This window comes from Artemia sp. Qi Xiang Cuo, chromosome 19 (genome assembly GCF_049724085.1).
Source record: "Artemia sp. Qi Xiang Cuo chromosome 19, ASM4972408v1, whole genome shotgun sequence".
Lineage (NCBI taxonomy): Eukaryota > Metazoa > Arthropoda > Branchiopoda > Anostraca > Artemiidae > Artemia > Artemia sp. Qi Xiang Cuo.
Window position 1 is genome coordinate 7,399,593 of NC_142812.1, and position 14,829 is coordinate 7,414,421.

At 35.7% G+C, this 14,829-nt stretch overlaps 1 protein-coding gene across 1 annotated transcript in view; it reads left to right on the plus strand.

Annotated features, from left to right (window-relative positions):
* LOC148940445 (WD repeat domain phosphoinositide-interacting protein 4-like) overlaps nt 1-14,829 on the plus strand; it is a 70,942-nt gene that overhangs the window by 40,750 nt on the left and 15,363 nt on the right. The window contains exon 6 of the mRNA XM_089104947.1: nt 9,671-9,772. Coding sequence (XP_088961073.1) covers nt 9,671-9,772 — 102 coding nt within the window. The remainder of the gene's footprint in view (nt 1-9,670; nt 9,773-14,829) is intronic.

Below are 14,829 nucleotides of genomic sequence, written 5' to 3' on the forward strand. Positions count from 1 at the left end.
TGATGACATGTTAACACTGACCATTAACACTGACACGAATTTGTATTTAACATGTCTGATGACATGTTAACACTGACCATTAACACTGACACGAATTTGTATTTAACATGTCTGATGACATGTTAACACTGACACGAATTTGTATTTAACATGTCTGATGACATGTTAACACTGACCATTAACACTGACACGAATTTGTATTTAACATGTCTGATGACATGTTAACACTGACCATTAACACTGACACGAATTTGTATTTAACATGTCTGATGACAGGACTATTTTACTAAATAAGACATGATTTTACTCAGTAAAAAATGTGTAGCATAGTATTTGTGTTCAAAGTTACATCTAGGTTAACACCGTAACCGTTAAAGCACAGCAAAAAGGAGTATTAACTTGTTATTAAATTAAAAAAAAATTTCAGCTTAAAGTAAGGAGCAGCATTAAAACTGAAAACCAACCAAAGTTATTCTGCATATGGAGACGAGGGGGGGGGGGGGCTGTCCATTCTTCAACCCTCGGTCTTTACGCTAAAATTTGACTTCTTTCGTAATCCTTTAAGAATGACTACTGAAACGTAGTTGTTTAACTGGAATAAGAAACTTTTTAAAACATTGAAGTCTTAATCTTGCTCTTTATTTTCAGTTAAAGGAAGTTGTTTTTATATTTAATTTTTGATCATTTTTAATCTCACCGGGAAACCCGCCTGCCTTCTCCGTGGAAAATCCATCTGGAGAATCTCTACCGTGGAAAATTCCCCGCGTGAAATTCCCTCTGGAAAATTTCTCCCAGACAATTACCTCCTCGCTGAAAGTTTGCCCTGGAAAACTTTCCTTACTCTCATTAAAAAAAAAACTCTTTAAGTTTAATTTCTGATAGTTTTCAAATCATGTCAGAAATCCCCTCCCCCTCATGAAAAGTCCCCCCCCCTGTAAAGTTCCCGCATATGCCCCAATAACAAATATTATATGTAAACCATGGGCAAATTGCATAACTTACGCCCCCCCCAGTTCAAAATATTCAATGGACAATTCCCCCGGAAAATTTTCTCGCTGTGCAAAATTCTTAAATTCTTTCTATGGGAAATATGCCCCCCCCCCCCGCCTTGGAGAAAATTATCCCGCAAAAAATGTTTGTATATTTCCCAATAACAAATGCTATGCATAAACATTGGGGAAATTGTATAACTTACCGCCCTTTCTCCAGGGGTTATGGGGAGTCCAGTCATCGCCCTTTCTCCAGGGGTTATGGGGAGTCCAGTCATCCCTATAGGCATAGTTTAATCTTTCTTTAAATGAGCCTTCTCCTGACCTTCTAGGACCAATGGTTCGACAGATAACCCCTTGGGAAAACAGAACAAATATACATGCGTTCTTGATCTTTCTTCAGGCATAAAATTTAGAAATTCCATATTCTTATAGGTAGAAGGCCGACGCTTCTACAATAGGGCTCTCTGATATATTGAATTAAATGATCTGCCTTTTATTAAGATCGCTTGAGTTTGCTGGGGGTGTTTCTCCCTTTTTTCTTAATGTTTTTTTTCCAATTTCTTGGTCCTGAAACGTAAGCAATTCAGATCTCAGAAAGAACAGGTTGACACGAAGGCGGATTTTCTTCTGTTTCGGTTGTTTAAAAAATCAACGTGTTTTTTGCTGTATTTTTCTTTACTTGTTATTTTTTATGTTATTTTTATAGTTGTCTGTGATTAAATGACTGAATCTAATTTAATTATGCGTCCTTGGCATGTATCCCTCCGTCCTTTTCATCCTAGATCTGGCAGGTAATGCCTAAGTATAATTTTCAGAGGTATGCTTTTCCGAACCTAGTTTGGTTTTTCAGATGGTGTTTCATGGAGGAAGGTTTCAAAGAGTCTAAAGTAATCTACTTTTTCATCTTTATATCTCAAGCTATTATCGGAAGAAGGATTCTCAGATGATTACTGAATTGTGATAGAGTTAGTGGCGTCAATTCAAGAAAATTGGGGGAGGGGGACAAACTTGCTTGTTTCAATATGTAGTGGAGGTACATTTGTCATTTTTCCAGTTTTTAAAGAAATTTACCAAAAAGAGACATTTTCAAAATTTAGAGGGGGAGGATGTTGGGGCCATAGCCCCCTATCCTCCATTTGACTCTATTGGAAAGGGTAACCTTTACATATCAAATATTTCGTGGTAACGAAAATTTAAACTTCATCAAGTTTAGTCTTACACGTCAAAAGCTACGCGCCGGAGAAAATTTACCTTATTTTAGAAAAAAAGGGGGGGAAAACCCCTAAAAGTCATAGAACTTTAATGAAAATCACACCATCAGATTCAGCGTATCAGAAAACCTTACTACAGAAGTTTTCAATCTCCTATCAGCAAAAATGTGGAATTTCGTATTTGCCAGAATCAAGATCACGGATGCGTGTTTGTTTGTTGTTGTTGTTGTTTTTTTTTCCAGGGGTGATCGTATCGATCCAGTAGTCCTAGAATATCGTGAGAGGGCTCATTCGAATGAAAATTAAAAGTTCTAGTGCCCTTTTTAAGTGACCAAAAAAATTGGAGGGCAACTTGGCCCCCTCCCACACTCATTTTTTTCCCGAAGTCACCCAATCTAAATTTTGATATAGCCATTTTGTTGAGCGTACTCGAAAATCTAATACATATGTCTTTGAGGATGACTTAGTCCCCCACAGTTCCCGGGGGAAGGGCTGAAGGTTATAAACTTTGCCCATTGTTTACATATAGTATTGGTTATTGGGAAGTATACAGGCGTTTTCAGGAGGGTTTTTTCTGGTGGGGGTCAGAGTAGGGGTTTTGGGGGAGAATCTTTCCATGGAGGATTTTTCCTTGGGGGAAGGGACATTTATATGAAGGGGGCGCCGGATTTCCCAGCATTATTTAAAAAACGATCAGATATTTAAAAAAAAGTTTTTTTCAACTGAAAGTAAGGAGCAACATTAAAACTTAAAACGAAAAGAAATTATTACGTATATGAGGGGGTTCGCCTCCTAGTCAATACCTTGCTCCTTACGCAAAAGGTTTTTTTTTAGTACTTCCAAAAAACCTATCTATTCTAATTAACCGGCCCTTGTAATTCAGGGGTTTTTGATTCAAAGCAAAATTTGAATTTAGCGTTAAGAGCGAGGTATTGACTAGGGGGCAAACTCCCCAATATACGTAATAAAAACATCCAAATATAGAAATTTGTTACGCAAATTAATTCGTAAGTTACGTCAAAACAAAATTTCGAGAAAGTCATTTAGCCAAAAAAAAAAAAATTAATATGCAAATTTCGTTTTAATTATTCAAGTGCGGTGAGCCAAAATCAAAGCTGCATTAATTCAAAATGTTCAAAAACTAAATAACAAAAACAAGTTTTTTTAATTAAAATTAAGGAGCGACATTACAATTAAAAACACACAGAAATTAGACCGTATATGAATGAGGATGTCCCCTCCTCAATGCCGCGGTCTTTACGCTAAGGTTTGACTCTTTCTCACAACTCTATTTTTTAAAACAATGAAAAACTTTAGCGTAAAGAGCGAGGCGTTGGGGGGGGACAGCCCCTTTCATAAACGGAATAATTTGTGTTCGTTTTAAGTTTTAATGTCGCTCCTTACTTTCAATTAAAAAAAACTTGTTTTTTTTTTATTTAATATTAGTAAGCTACCAAATTCTTATAGGTGCTTCTAAGAACGCCAAAGTAAATTTAAATTGCCTAAATATTCCTGGCGTTATTTAAATCCTGCCTAATGGAATCCTGCCATATTTTTTTTCTGCCCGTATTCCAGATTGATTTCATAGAATCTGGTGCCTTCCACATTTTATTGTATCCACATTTACTGTTTTTGTCATATTTTACTCAAATCGTGGTTGCAGCCGGAGCTGCAACCTAGTAAAAGAAGAACACGGTCCATGGTAACAAACAAAATAGCCTGAAACCCCCCTAAAAATGGTATCGAAGCACAAACTACATCATTGGAATTGCCTTGACCGAAAGCCCTATACAGGAATTATAAACGTTAAACAACAATGAAAATCCCTTCTTTGGATTGGAATCGCTATCAATGGCTTCTTTTTTCTCCTAAGCTAGTTATTATCAGAAGAAGGATCTTAAGATGACGATTGAAATGTGAACAAGTAGCAAAAATAGTTCTGTATCGGCTGTATTTTCTATCGTCTAGGGTATGGGCATATAAATTACACCTGTGTTCAAAGACCTTTTATTTGCTTCGTTTTCAGGACTTGAGCACGTCAGAGACATCTATGTCTAAAGCGCCAATAACTGTTTCAGCACACCAAAGCGAGATATCCTGTATAGCCCTTAATCAAGACGCATCAATCGTTGCATCGGCATCAGAAAAGGGAACGTTAATTCGTGTATGGGATACACTAAAAAAGATTTTGCTTGCGGAACTTAGAAGAGGGTCGGACACAGCAAATCTTTATTGGTAGTTATTTCACTTTACTTTATTTATAATTTATTACTTTTTCCTATTTACTCAGCTTTGAAACAGATTAAGAGAATTGCCCCATGTGTTTTTAGAACAAATATATTTCTAATCTTCCAGTGAAGTCCAGTTGAACTATCTTCAAGTTCAATTCTCTTCTTTTCTTTTTACCTGACTATGAAAATGAATTTCCTAAAAAATAGAGTAAAATTAAATTAGTTTTTTTTAGTAATCTGAATGATGAAGAAAAATAGAACAGCTAAGGGTGACATTTAAATATCTGCATATAATTAAAACTATCTGCCAAATAGTTCTAAGAATTGGCGCTGGCAAAGGGGAAATTCGGAATACTAACTCGGAATTTTCCTCTACAGGCAACCATTTTTGTTAAAATTTGTATCTAAAAATTATTTTATTATAGTCTACGTAATTTTATTGTAGTCAAAGGAAATATTTATGATGATTATATATATATATATATATATATATATATATATATATATATATATATATATATATATATATATATATATATATATATATATATATATATATTTATTTCATAATAAATAATATATTTTTTTTCGGGGGGGGGGGGTGTTTTACACAAGGATTTTTTGGGGGGGGGGATAACACAAAAAAAAACACTAAAAAAACGCATTTTGTTTATATCCATTTTTGTTGCATTTTTACGAGTCAGACAAACCTTGTATTTTATTATATTTATGTATATATTGTGAATACATTATATGTATTATAATAGTAAATTACATTTGGGATAGGTTTTTAAGTTCGTCAGTTGGTATGAAATCTAGGATAGTAATTGAAAATACAAGAAATAATTTGACTCGTCATTTGCTGTGTCATCTTCACTTGTATATTAAGATATAACCATGGGCACCCATATGATGAATTCCAGGGGGGGGGGCAAACCTGGTCTAATTGGGACTTTTAACGCTATATAATAGGAATCTCAGAACAAAAATATAAAACTAAGGCAGCATCATTCAGCCAGGAGGGGCGGGCGCCCCCCCTTATGGACGCCCATGGATATAACTAGTGTATACATCAAGTGTCCAGTTTAAGAAGGGACTTGAAAAGGTACCGAATATGAACATCAAATTGTTACTTCCCGTTTCTCCCCTAGCCTCCAAGACCAGGTTAACGTCCTTCAGGACTAAGCAGAAACTTGTATTTTTAGATGCTAGATAGTGGTTTCTATGTTTAGGATTAATCTCGAAAGAGTTCACTAAAACCTCGTTTTTTATGAATGTCTGTACTGAGGCAAGGGGAGGGGAATTAACTATTACATATCTGCTTTCAATGGATAGCGTGCTCATATCCGATGCTATTTGTTTCTGTGTTTGGCATGTGATCCATTTCTAAATAGTTCTTTGGAGAAAACCCCATTTAATATAGTGTCCGTCCTGACGCAGGGGAGGGGGCTAAATAGTTGCATATCTAGTTTCATTACAATGAAAGCACTTGTAGCATAGGCACGCACCAATATTTTTAGATAGTTATATTTAGAATTTGTACGAAAAATGTAGTTCGACCCCACTAAAGAAAGGTAAAGAAGGCTAGATCACATTTGTTGTTGGAAGCTGATATGTATCTATAAGTCTTTCTTTTTTCATCTACCAGGGGGCAAAAGGAGCATGGTGTCTCTGAATTAGGAGGGAAGAGGTCATAATCTAAAGAAATTGTAAGAAGGCTAGTTCACATGTGTGGTGTGGCGATGATAGATTTATGTAAATGTATCATTTTTCATATACCAGGGTGCACTAGGAGATTGGTGTACCTGACTTAGGAGTTACTAGGCTCTAATGGCAAGAAAGATTAAGAAGGCTAGTTAAAAATTGTTGATGGGCGATGATAGATTGCTAAAAATGTTGCTTTTTGTTCAGATGCCAGAGGGAAAAAGGAGCATGGCGTCCCTGAATTGGGAGGGAAGAGGCCATAATTTAAAGAAAGGTTAAGACGGCTACATCACATTTGTGGATGGACGATGATATATTGCTTAAAATTTTGCTTTTTGTTCATCTACCAGGGGGCAAAAGAAGCATGGTGTCCATGAATTGGGAGTGAAGAGGCCATAATCTCAAGAAATTTTAAGAAGGCTTGTTATCATGTGTTGTTTTACTATGTGAGATTGCTATATTTGTGGCTTTTTTCATCTACCAGGTGGTCAAAGGATCATGGTGTCTGTAGTAAGTGGTACTAGGCTATAATCTAAAGAGAGGTAAATAAGTCTAGTTAACAGGTATTGATGGGCTATAATAGGTTTATGATAGTTCTTATGTTTTCAGCTACAAGGGGGACAAAGAAGCATGGCTTCCCTGAATTGGGAGGGAAGGGTCTATAATGTAAAGAAAGGTAAAGAGTGCGAGATAACATGTGTTGATGGGAGATGATAGATTGCTAAAAATGTTTCTTTTTTCATCTACCAGGGGGCAAAAGAAGCATGGCATTTATGAATTAGGAGGGAAGAGGCTATAATCTAAAGAGAGGTAAAGAAGACGGGTTATCTTGTTTGGATTGGCTATATGTGGTTTATAATAATTTAGCTTTATTATGATCCAACGGGACCCTCGGAGCATGACTTATTTGAATTGGGAGGGAAGAGGCTATAATCTAAAGAAAAAGAGGTCATAGCCTGAGGAATCATAAGAGAAGGTTGAAACCTCATATAAAAGTGGATAAAAAGTGGAGTTTTGAACAAATTAGGGTGAAGAATAAGTGTCTGCAGTTCTGTTTTCCCCATGCGGCTTGGTGCTATAATGAGTTATTAGGATTAGTATTATTATCAAAAGTATTTTAATAACAATAGTTGAAATTCCTTTGATAAACCCGTAACGGGTGAAGTGATTTATACCACCGTGGAGGTGAGGGCAAGAAGCTATGCTAATGTCCATTTAACTAATCCCTAAACTCACTTGATTCTCGACACACAACATATAGTCGACTTGTCTTCAAGCTGTCTGTATTGATGGTGTCAATGGGATCTATAAACAAAGTCGTAATATGAATTGTGGCCTTTTTTGCTGGAGCAGCATTAATCTGTATATATAAAATCAACCGTGTGCGTGTCCACTATCTGTTCACTCAAAAATAAGAAATAGGCTTTGAAATTCTGACGAATATAAACTAAATGAAGCCAAAAAATCAGAAATGTACCGTCTTCGTTATGAAAGTGCAAGGCCCGAACTGTCAACGGAACCGAAAGGAGGTGATTAGGCTATATTTGCGAGGGAGAAGGCCCGAATGACTGGGAGGAGGTGACAAAAACCTGGCTAAGTCATATCTGTTTTTATTCTTTATTGTAAAATTACTAAAGTTCATTTTGCTAAACGAAAGGGAATAGTTCGCTATAATTAAGCCTTTTTTAGGTAAATATCACAACCTACATTTCATTTCCCGCATTTTAGCTAAAGAACAAATTGTAGTTTAGCCCTAAAGACGTCTAATTTTACGGATAGTCTAGATAGAGTACGAGCGTCATATTGAAGGTAGAAAAATCAGAACAGGAAACTCACTATTGCAACATAACAAATAAATTAAGCTCGTGTGACTCAACCCAGAAAACCCTATGGCAAAAATTTAGCTTACTCAATCTGGGAGCACAATCTTCTCCGGGTCTGCTATATTTGCAGTAGACAATTGTACTCGGGACCTCTCAAAATACAGACATTGTACCCGGGACCTCCCAAAAATACAGACAATTGTACCCGGGACCTGTTAAAATACAGACAATTGTACCCAGCACCTCCCAAATTTACACACAATTATACCCGGGACCTGTCAAAAATACAGACAATTGTACCCGGGACCTCTTAAAAATACAGACATTTTACCCGGGACCTGTTAAAAATACAGACATTGTACCCGGGACCTCCCAAAAATACAGACAATTGTACACGGCGCCACCCAAATTTACAGACAATTATACCCGGGACCTGTCAAAAATACAGACAATTTTACCCGGGACCTCTCAAAAATACAGACAATTGTACCCGAGACCTCTCTACGTGCCAAATCTTCGGCATAAGAAACTCAATACTGGCTGCTCAAAATAGGTAATTCAATTCAGTTAATTTAATTCCAAAAATTAAATTCTGAATCTGAATCTCAACTCAATCTAGAAATGTATTACTAGCGTCAATGTCGAACTCAAACATGAAACTCAAGATAGCCTGCTCAAAGCAGGGCACTCAATTTAGTCGACGTAAGAAACACAACGCTCAAGCATATCAAACAACCAGACTTGTCAACTCGTCGCTCGAACAGAAAAGAAGTATAAAAAAGGCGAAAGCCTTCTTTTATTTCTGGTTTTCATGCTAATTCTTCTGGTCTTATAGCCCAGCAATATACCCCTTTCAGTTAAAGTTCCTGACTCAGTTTCAGTACGAATCAAAATTACGGATGGTCATGGTAGACACATTCGAATGATGAAAGGAGAGTAAGCAAAGAAGCATGCGCCTATGCTAATTTGGTCATTTTTAGGGCGATGCTTGAAATATAAGCTTATATTGACAAAGATGGCAGCTGTGGAGATGTATTGAAGGCGGGAGGGACGGTGATGATGGTCAGTTATAAAACGGACAGGGGACAAAATGGAAAAGGGAACTTTTTCAACAACAAAGCCTAGTATGAAAAATATAAACGAGTAGAAATCAGTGGCGTTAATTCAGTGACTGTCACCGTTCGATCTCAATCCTTTTATGGAAAATTAAATATTTTTATGGAAAAAACTGCAATAGTCTCTTGCATATGTCGGCAGTGTTTAAATTTAGGTATCGGTATCACATCTAAATCATTAAAAATAAGCATAGTAGCTTATTTTAAGGATTGTTATCCCCTTTTATGGCAAAAACTACAATAGTCTCTTGCATGGACTTCCTTCTATGCCGACAGTGCTTAAATTTAGATATCGGTATCACAACTACATCATCAAGAATGTGCATGATGCCTCATTTCAATGATTGCCCGCCCTTTTATGGAAAAAACTACAATAGTATCTTCTATGGACACTCTTTTGTGTTAGCAGCGCTTAAATTTAGATTTTTGAAGTCTTCCTTTAACTTTTAGGCTATATCTTGTTTTCTTTCTTTTTTCACTTAAATCTTCGAATTCCTAATCTTCGTTTGTAACATCAATCTGAATTACCCCTGAACCCTCCCCCTCCCGGCGAATATATCGACTTAAATTGTTTAAATCAGACTCCTTTTTCAGCATTAACTTCAGTCGGGATTCAGAGTTTTTATGCTGTGCCAGTGATAAAGGGACTGTTCATGTCTTTGCAGTCCGAGATCTCCAGTTGAATAAACGTTCAGCGTAAGTTTACTTTGTTTTTTGTTTGTTTGTTTTTATAGAAAAAAAAATCATAGGTCAACCGAGTATTTGTTTTGTACTGGATGTTTTTTGTATTTGTTTTTGTGTCTTATATATATATATATATTTTCTTTGTATCGTGTGACATGAAATCCGCCTGTCAAAGCCTCTATCAGATGTCACCTGATAATCAGATGATTATCATATATCAATATATATCATATATATCATATATCAATACAGCACAGGACTTTACAGTCCCTACCCTCGGTGCTGATCTCCGTATTTTGTTACCTGATAAATGTCACCTGATTTATCAGATAAATGTCACCTCTTATCAGAGCTTATATTTTACGGTCATGACACTCACATATTTACCCATATGGGAATACGTAAACATTAGAATCACTTGATTAAACCAAAGTAAGATTTCAGGGGGATGAATGTGGTCCACACGTCTCATGGCCATTTTAATAAAGTAACCACCCGGTATCATTTTTTTTCGATCAGTGTGCTTGCGCACTAATCCGATTTTAGAAAGTGTACTAAACGTCTTTACATTGAAACCAACGATCCCACGAAATCCTGATTTTTTGTTAAATAAACATAATTTCTCCCACTTTTCTCTTCAGTTACTTTACAGTTTTCGATGGTTCTGTGGCTTCTGATAGAATATATGTATGAATTTTCATAGATATAGTCATTTATGACTATAGATTGCTCCTCCCCCTCTCCCTGATGGGTCAAAAACAACAAAACTGCCAGAATCTATCACAAGTTCAATTACTCCCATAATATTTAGATGCAAAAATTTAATGTTTGACCATTCTTAGTCTAATGGTAAAAAAATGGCCGCGCAACGTGGGTGGCTAGCGTTTGATTCAAACTCGGTTTGCTCTTTTTCCTTGATTCTGGCGTTTTTATCCATCGCGGAGAGACAACCTATGCTCAAAACTTGTATATCTTTGAAAAGCCATAATTTCATTATACCTGACACCCTGATGAATGAAAACTATAATATTTTCTGTTATACCTATACCATTAGTTACTCGTGGATTAAGCTTCAATTTACGGGTATTAATTTGAAACGAAAGAATGACGTATGGTAAAATGCATGGGACATATATAATTTGGGCTATATATTTGCACATTAGGGGGGGGGGAGCAAAGTGAAGTGCTTTTAGGAATCATATAAGTAATCAAAACAATCCTAAAGTACTTACTTAAATCATTTCCAAAAGCGCTACACTTTGCTTTACCCCCAACCACTCCCCCCTCATGTGCTAATTTATAGCCCAAACTACATATTTCTCAAGCAGTTTGCCACACGTCACACTTCTGTTTCAACTTAATACCCGTAAATGACTAAAAAATGCATTTTAATTAGTGGTCTAGATATAACGGAAAAGATCCGAAATCTATATGGTAATTCAAGTTCATGTTCTTTATTAATCAATAAAAATGTTTTGACAAAACTATCAAATTAATGACCCACAGTGAGAATAACTCGTGTGTGGGTTTATATACACTCAACAATAAATAAATAATACTATCTCCAGATACTGGAATAAAAAGATTGCTCTTCAATTCTCCGTATGGTAGCAACAAACAAAATCCGAATAACATCAAAATAACCAAATAAACCAAGTGAAATGAGGAGCATCGACCCTAGAAAATAAATCAAAATAAATAATTTCTGATTAAATGATTCATTGATCCAATTTTATTATTAACGAACGAATTATTCAAATCTATAAAACTATGAAATGTATTCCGATTATATATAATACTATGCCTAGGTGAAAAACGGGACCTTTCAAATTTTATTAAAGCCTGATGGACTACAGAACTGCCACGGGTCCAATATGCATGTATAACCTGGTTATTATCCTGAAAAAATTATTATGCAAATAAAAATACTCAGGCAAAAGACCTTGAACGTGTTTAATCATATAAAGAACAGAATGGAATGAAGGGAAAAGATCTAGTGGAAGGATATTTAAAATTTGATTCATACTTTTTGTTGACGATTTACCAGCGTAAGAAACCAAGCTATACAGGAAATTTCTCAATAAATACCGAGCTTTATATCGTTGCCCTTTAAGATGACGAATATGAGTTTTAGAAGTATTGAAAAATATTATTTGACACTAATTTACATATATATGCGATAGAAACTGACGAAGAGAATTCAGGGACAAAAACGGCAGGACAAATTCCAGATGATTCATCATTCCAATATTTCTTGCCAGTTTCATTCGAAGATAAATTGCATGTCTTTTAAATGATAAACTTGAATCCAGTATTATCCCGAGATACTTAATATCATCAACTCTTTCAATTTCAATGGGTAGGTCTTGAATATTAATCATCATAATTTCCGGTGCTGTTTTCCCAGTACGAGAGAAGATGATGAATTTTGTCTTAGTACAATTAATAGTCAGTTTATTTCTCGAAAACCATAAGATAAGCCTCTTCAGTACTGATTCCAACCTAAGCTTCAAAGATCTAGAGTCGGGGCTGCTGACATTGCATGCCGTGTCATCGGCGAATAATGTGTTAAGGCCAATATCTTTGATGCTTTTACTGGAATCATTAACATAGATAAGAAATAGGAGTGGACCCAAAATAGAGCCTTGTGGGACTCCAACTGACTGAGATTGAGATACTGATGAGGAAGAAGTATCGCCTCCGTCTACATACTGATTTTGGTTTTTTAGGTATAACATTACTAAGTCATTAATTAACTGGGCCTCTTATGCCGCAGTTATCAAGTTTGGTATGCAATATTTTATGGGAAATCGTATCAAATGCCTTTTTAATGTCAATAAAAATTGTAGCAGGAATATCACCTTTGTCGAGGGCGTCATGAACAAACTGAATCATTGCCATAATAGCATGCTCAGTAGAGTGAGACTTCGGGATCCCAAATTGCATCGGACTAAAAAAATTAGATTTCATTAAAAAGCTGACTATACGGTTATATAGGCACTTTTCGAGCAACTTGCCAAATGTAGACAGGATTGAAATAGGCCGATAGTTTGTTGGGTTCTTCGGGTCTCCCCCTTTATACAAAGAGATTATTCTTGCAGACTTGAAACAAGAAGGAAATCGTCGGGTTTGAAAACAGAGGTTGAACACATGGTATAGCGGTATTACAATATTTGGTGCTATGCACTTGATCAGATTAGTATATGACCCGTCAATCCCTTCCGAAGATCCATTCTTTAAAAGGTTTGTTGTAAGTAAAAGTTCATCTGGGGTTACAGGAGTAAGAAAAATGGAGCAAATGTCAGACAGGGGTTGATATGATTGAAAGTCCTCTCCAGTTTTATTATCCAGATGACAGGCCAAGTTGTTTGCAGCAGTTGACGCGGTTTCCTTGCCATTTTTTACAAAGTGTATTTTTAATGCATTGACAACTTCTACTTTCTCTGTAGCAAGTTTAGTTCCATCTTCAGCTATTAATTCATCAGGAAGGTCATGGGTCTTATGCTTTCCTAAGCACTTAATAATTATTTCCCATGTCTTCTTGGGGAACCCTTCTGCTTCAACAAATGCTTTGGCGAAGTAATGACTTTTTGCTGATCTTAAAATTTTTGTTAAATAATTTTTTTATCTGCTAAATTCAGCTAATTTAACTTCAGATGGATGCATTAAGTATGCCTTATATAACAGATTCTTATTTTTTATTGATACCAGCAATCCAGGAGATATCCAAGGCTTAATCGGCTTTATATTATTTCTTCTTGATATTTGACGGAGAGGGAAACCATTATTGAAACTACGTTTAAACTGATTCACAAAAATTCAGCAGCAAAATCAGGGTCCGAAGACTCTAAACAAGAAGAAAAATCACTTGAAGAAAGCAATACTTTAAGTTTACTTAAGGAGTTTCTGTTAGTCATTCTCATTTTTCTTTTAGTGGGCCTATTAAACTCTGTAATCAAGTGAAGGTCGGTCACAAGCATTAAATGGTCTGAAAAATCTTCAGTAACCACATCACTAGACTTTAGTTCCAGATTCGTAAACAAATTATCAATAAGGGAAGCAGAATCTTTCGTTATTATTGTTGAGACTCCATAAGCTGGTAAGAGACCGCCGGACAGGCAAACTGACAACAAGTCAGCCCCGTCAGAAGAGATTCCGTGGAAATTATCACTTGAATTATTAGAATTATATAAATCAATATTAAAGTCACCCATGATAACTATTTTTGGATATTTTTTCGAAGCGATAAGCATGAACTCATCAAGAAGCTCCACGAATTTTGATTCAGGAGAACTTGGAGGCCGGTAAAAAACACAACACAAATTGTTCATAACATTTACGTCTATTTTAACTGCCAAAAATTCAAACACCATTTCAAGATATAGGTGATCAAATTCACTCACCAGATCTGACTGAATTGTTGATTTAATAAAGAAACCTACCCCACCCTTTTTTTATGAATCCGATTCTTATGAAAAAAAGTATAATCCTGTTTATTTATAAATGTATTTGTCGAATCATTTAAAAATGTTTCACAATAGGCGAAGACATCTACATCATGATGAGAAATAAACAGGAATATTCAATCAAAAATATTTAGTAACCCGCGACAGTTCAAAAATGCTATTCTAAAATTATCGCCTTTATTTAAAACTTGGGTGGGGAGTAGATATTTATTTTTTGGGATAGAATGAACCATCATATCAAAAACATCTTCATCTTTGCATGAATTCTCAAATATTCTACCTAAATCTAGGAGGAGCTCCTCGAAATTACGAAGTCTATCATCCATTATCTCGATGCTGGGTATACTTATTGACAAAAAGTGACTTACCAACCATACGGAGAGTCAAAGGAGACACAATTGTAACCAGAACTTCATCTGAAAGAGACAAACATAACCAAAAACTAGAACTTTATAACATGAAAACCTTATATAGGAAAAATCAGGAATAGTGTGGCACAAAGTAAGGAAATTCAATATAACAGTTTTGATAACAAAAAAAAAACAGAGTAAGAAAAACCCACATAATAACACATTATGATAATTTTGCGAACGGGCCTCCAAA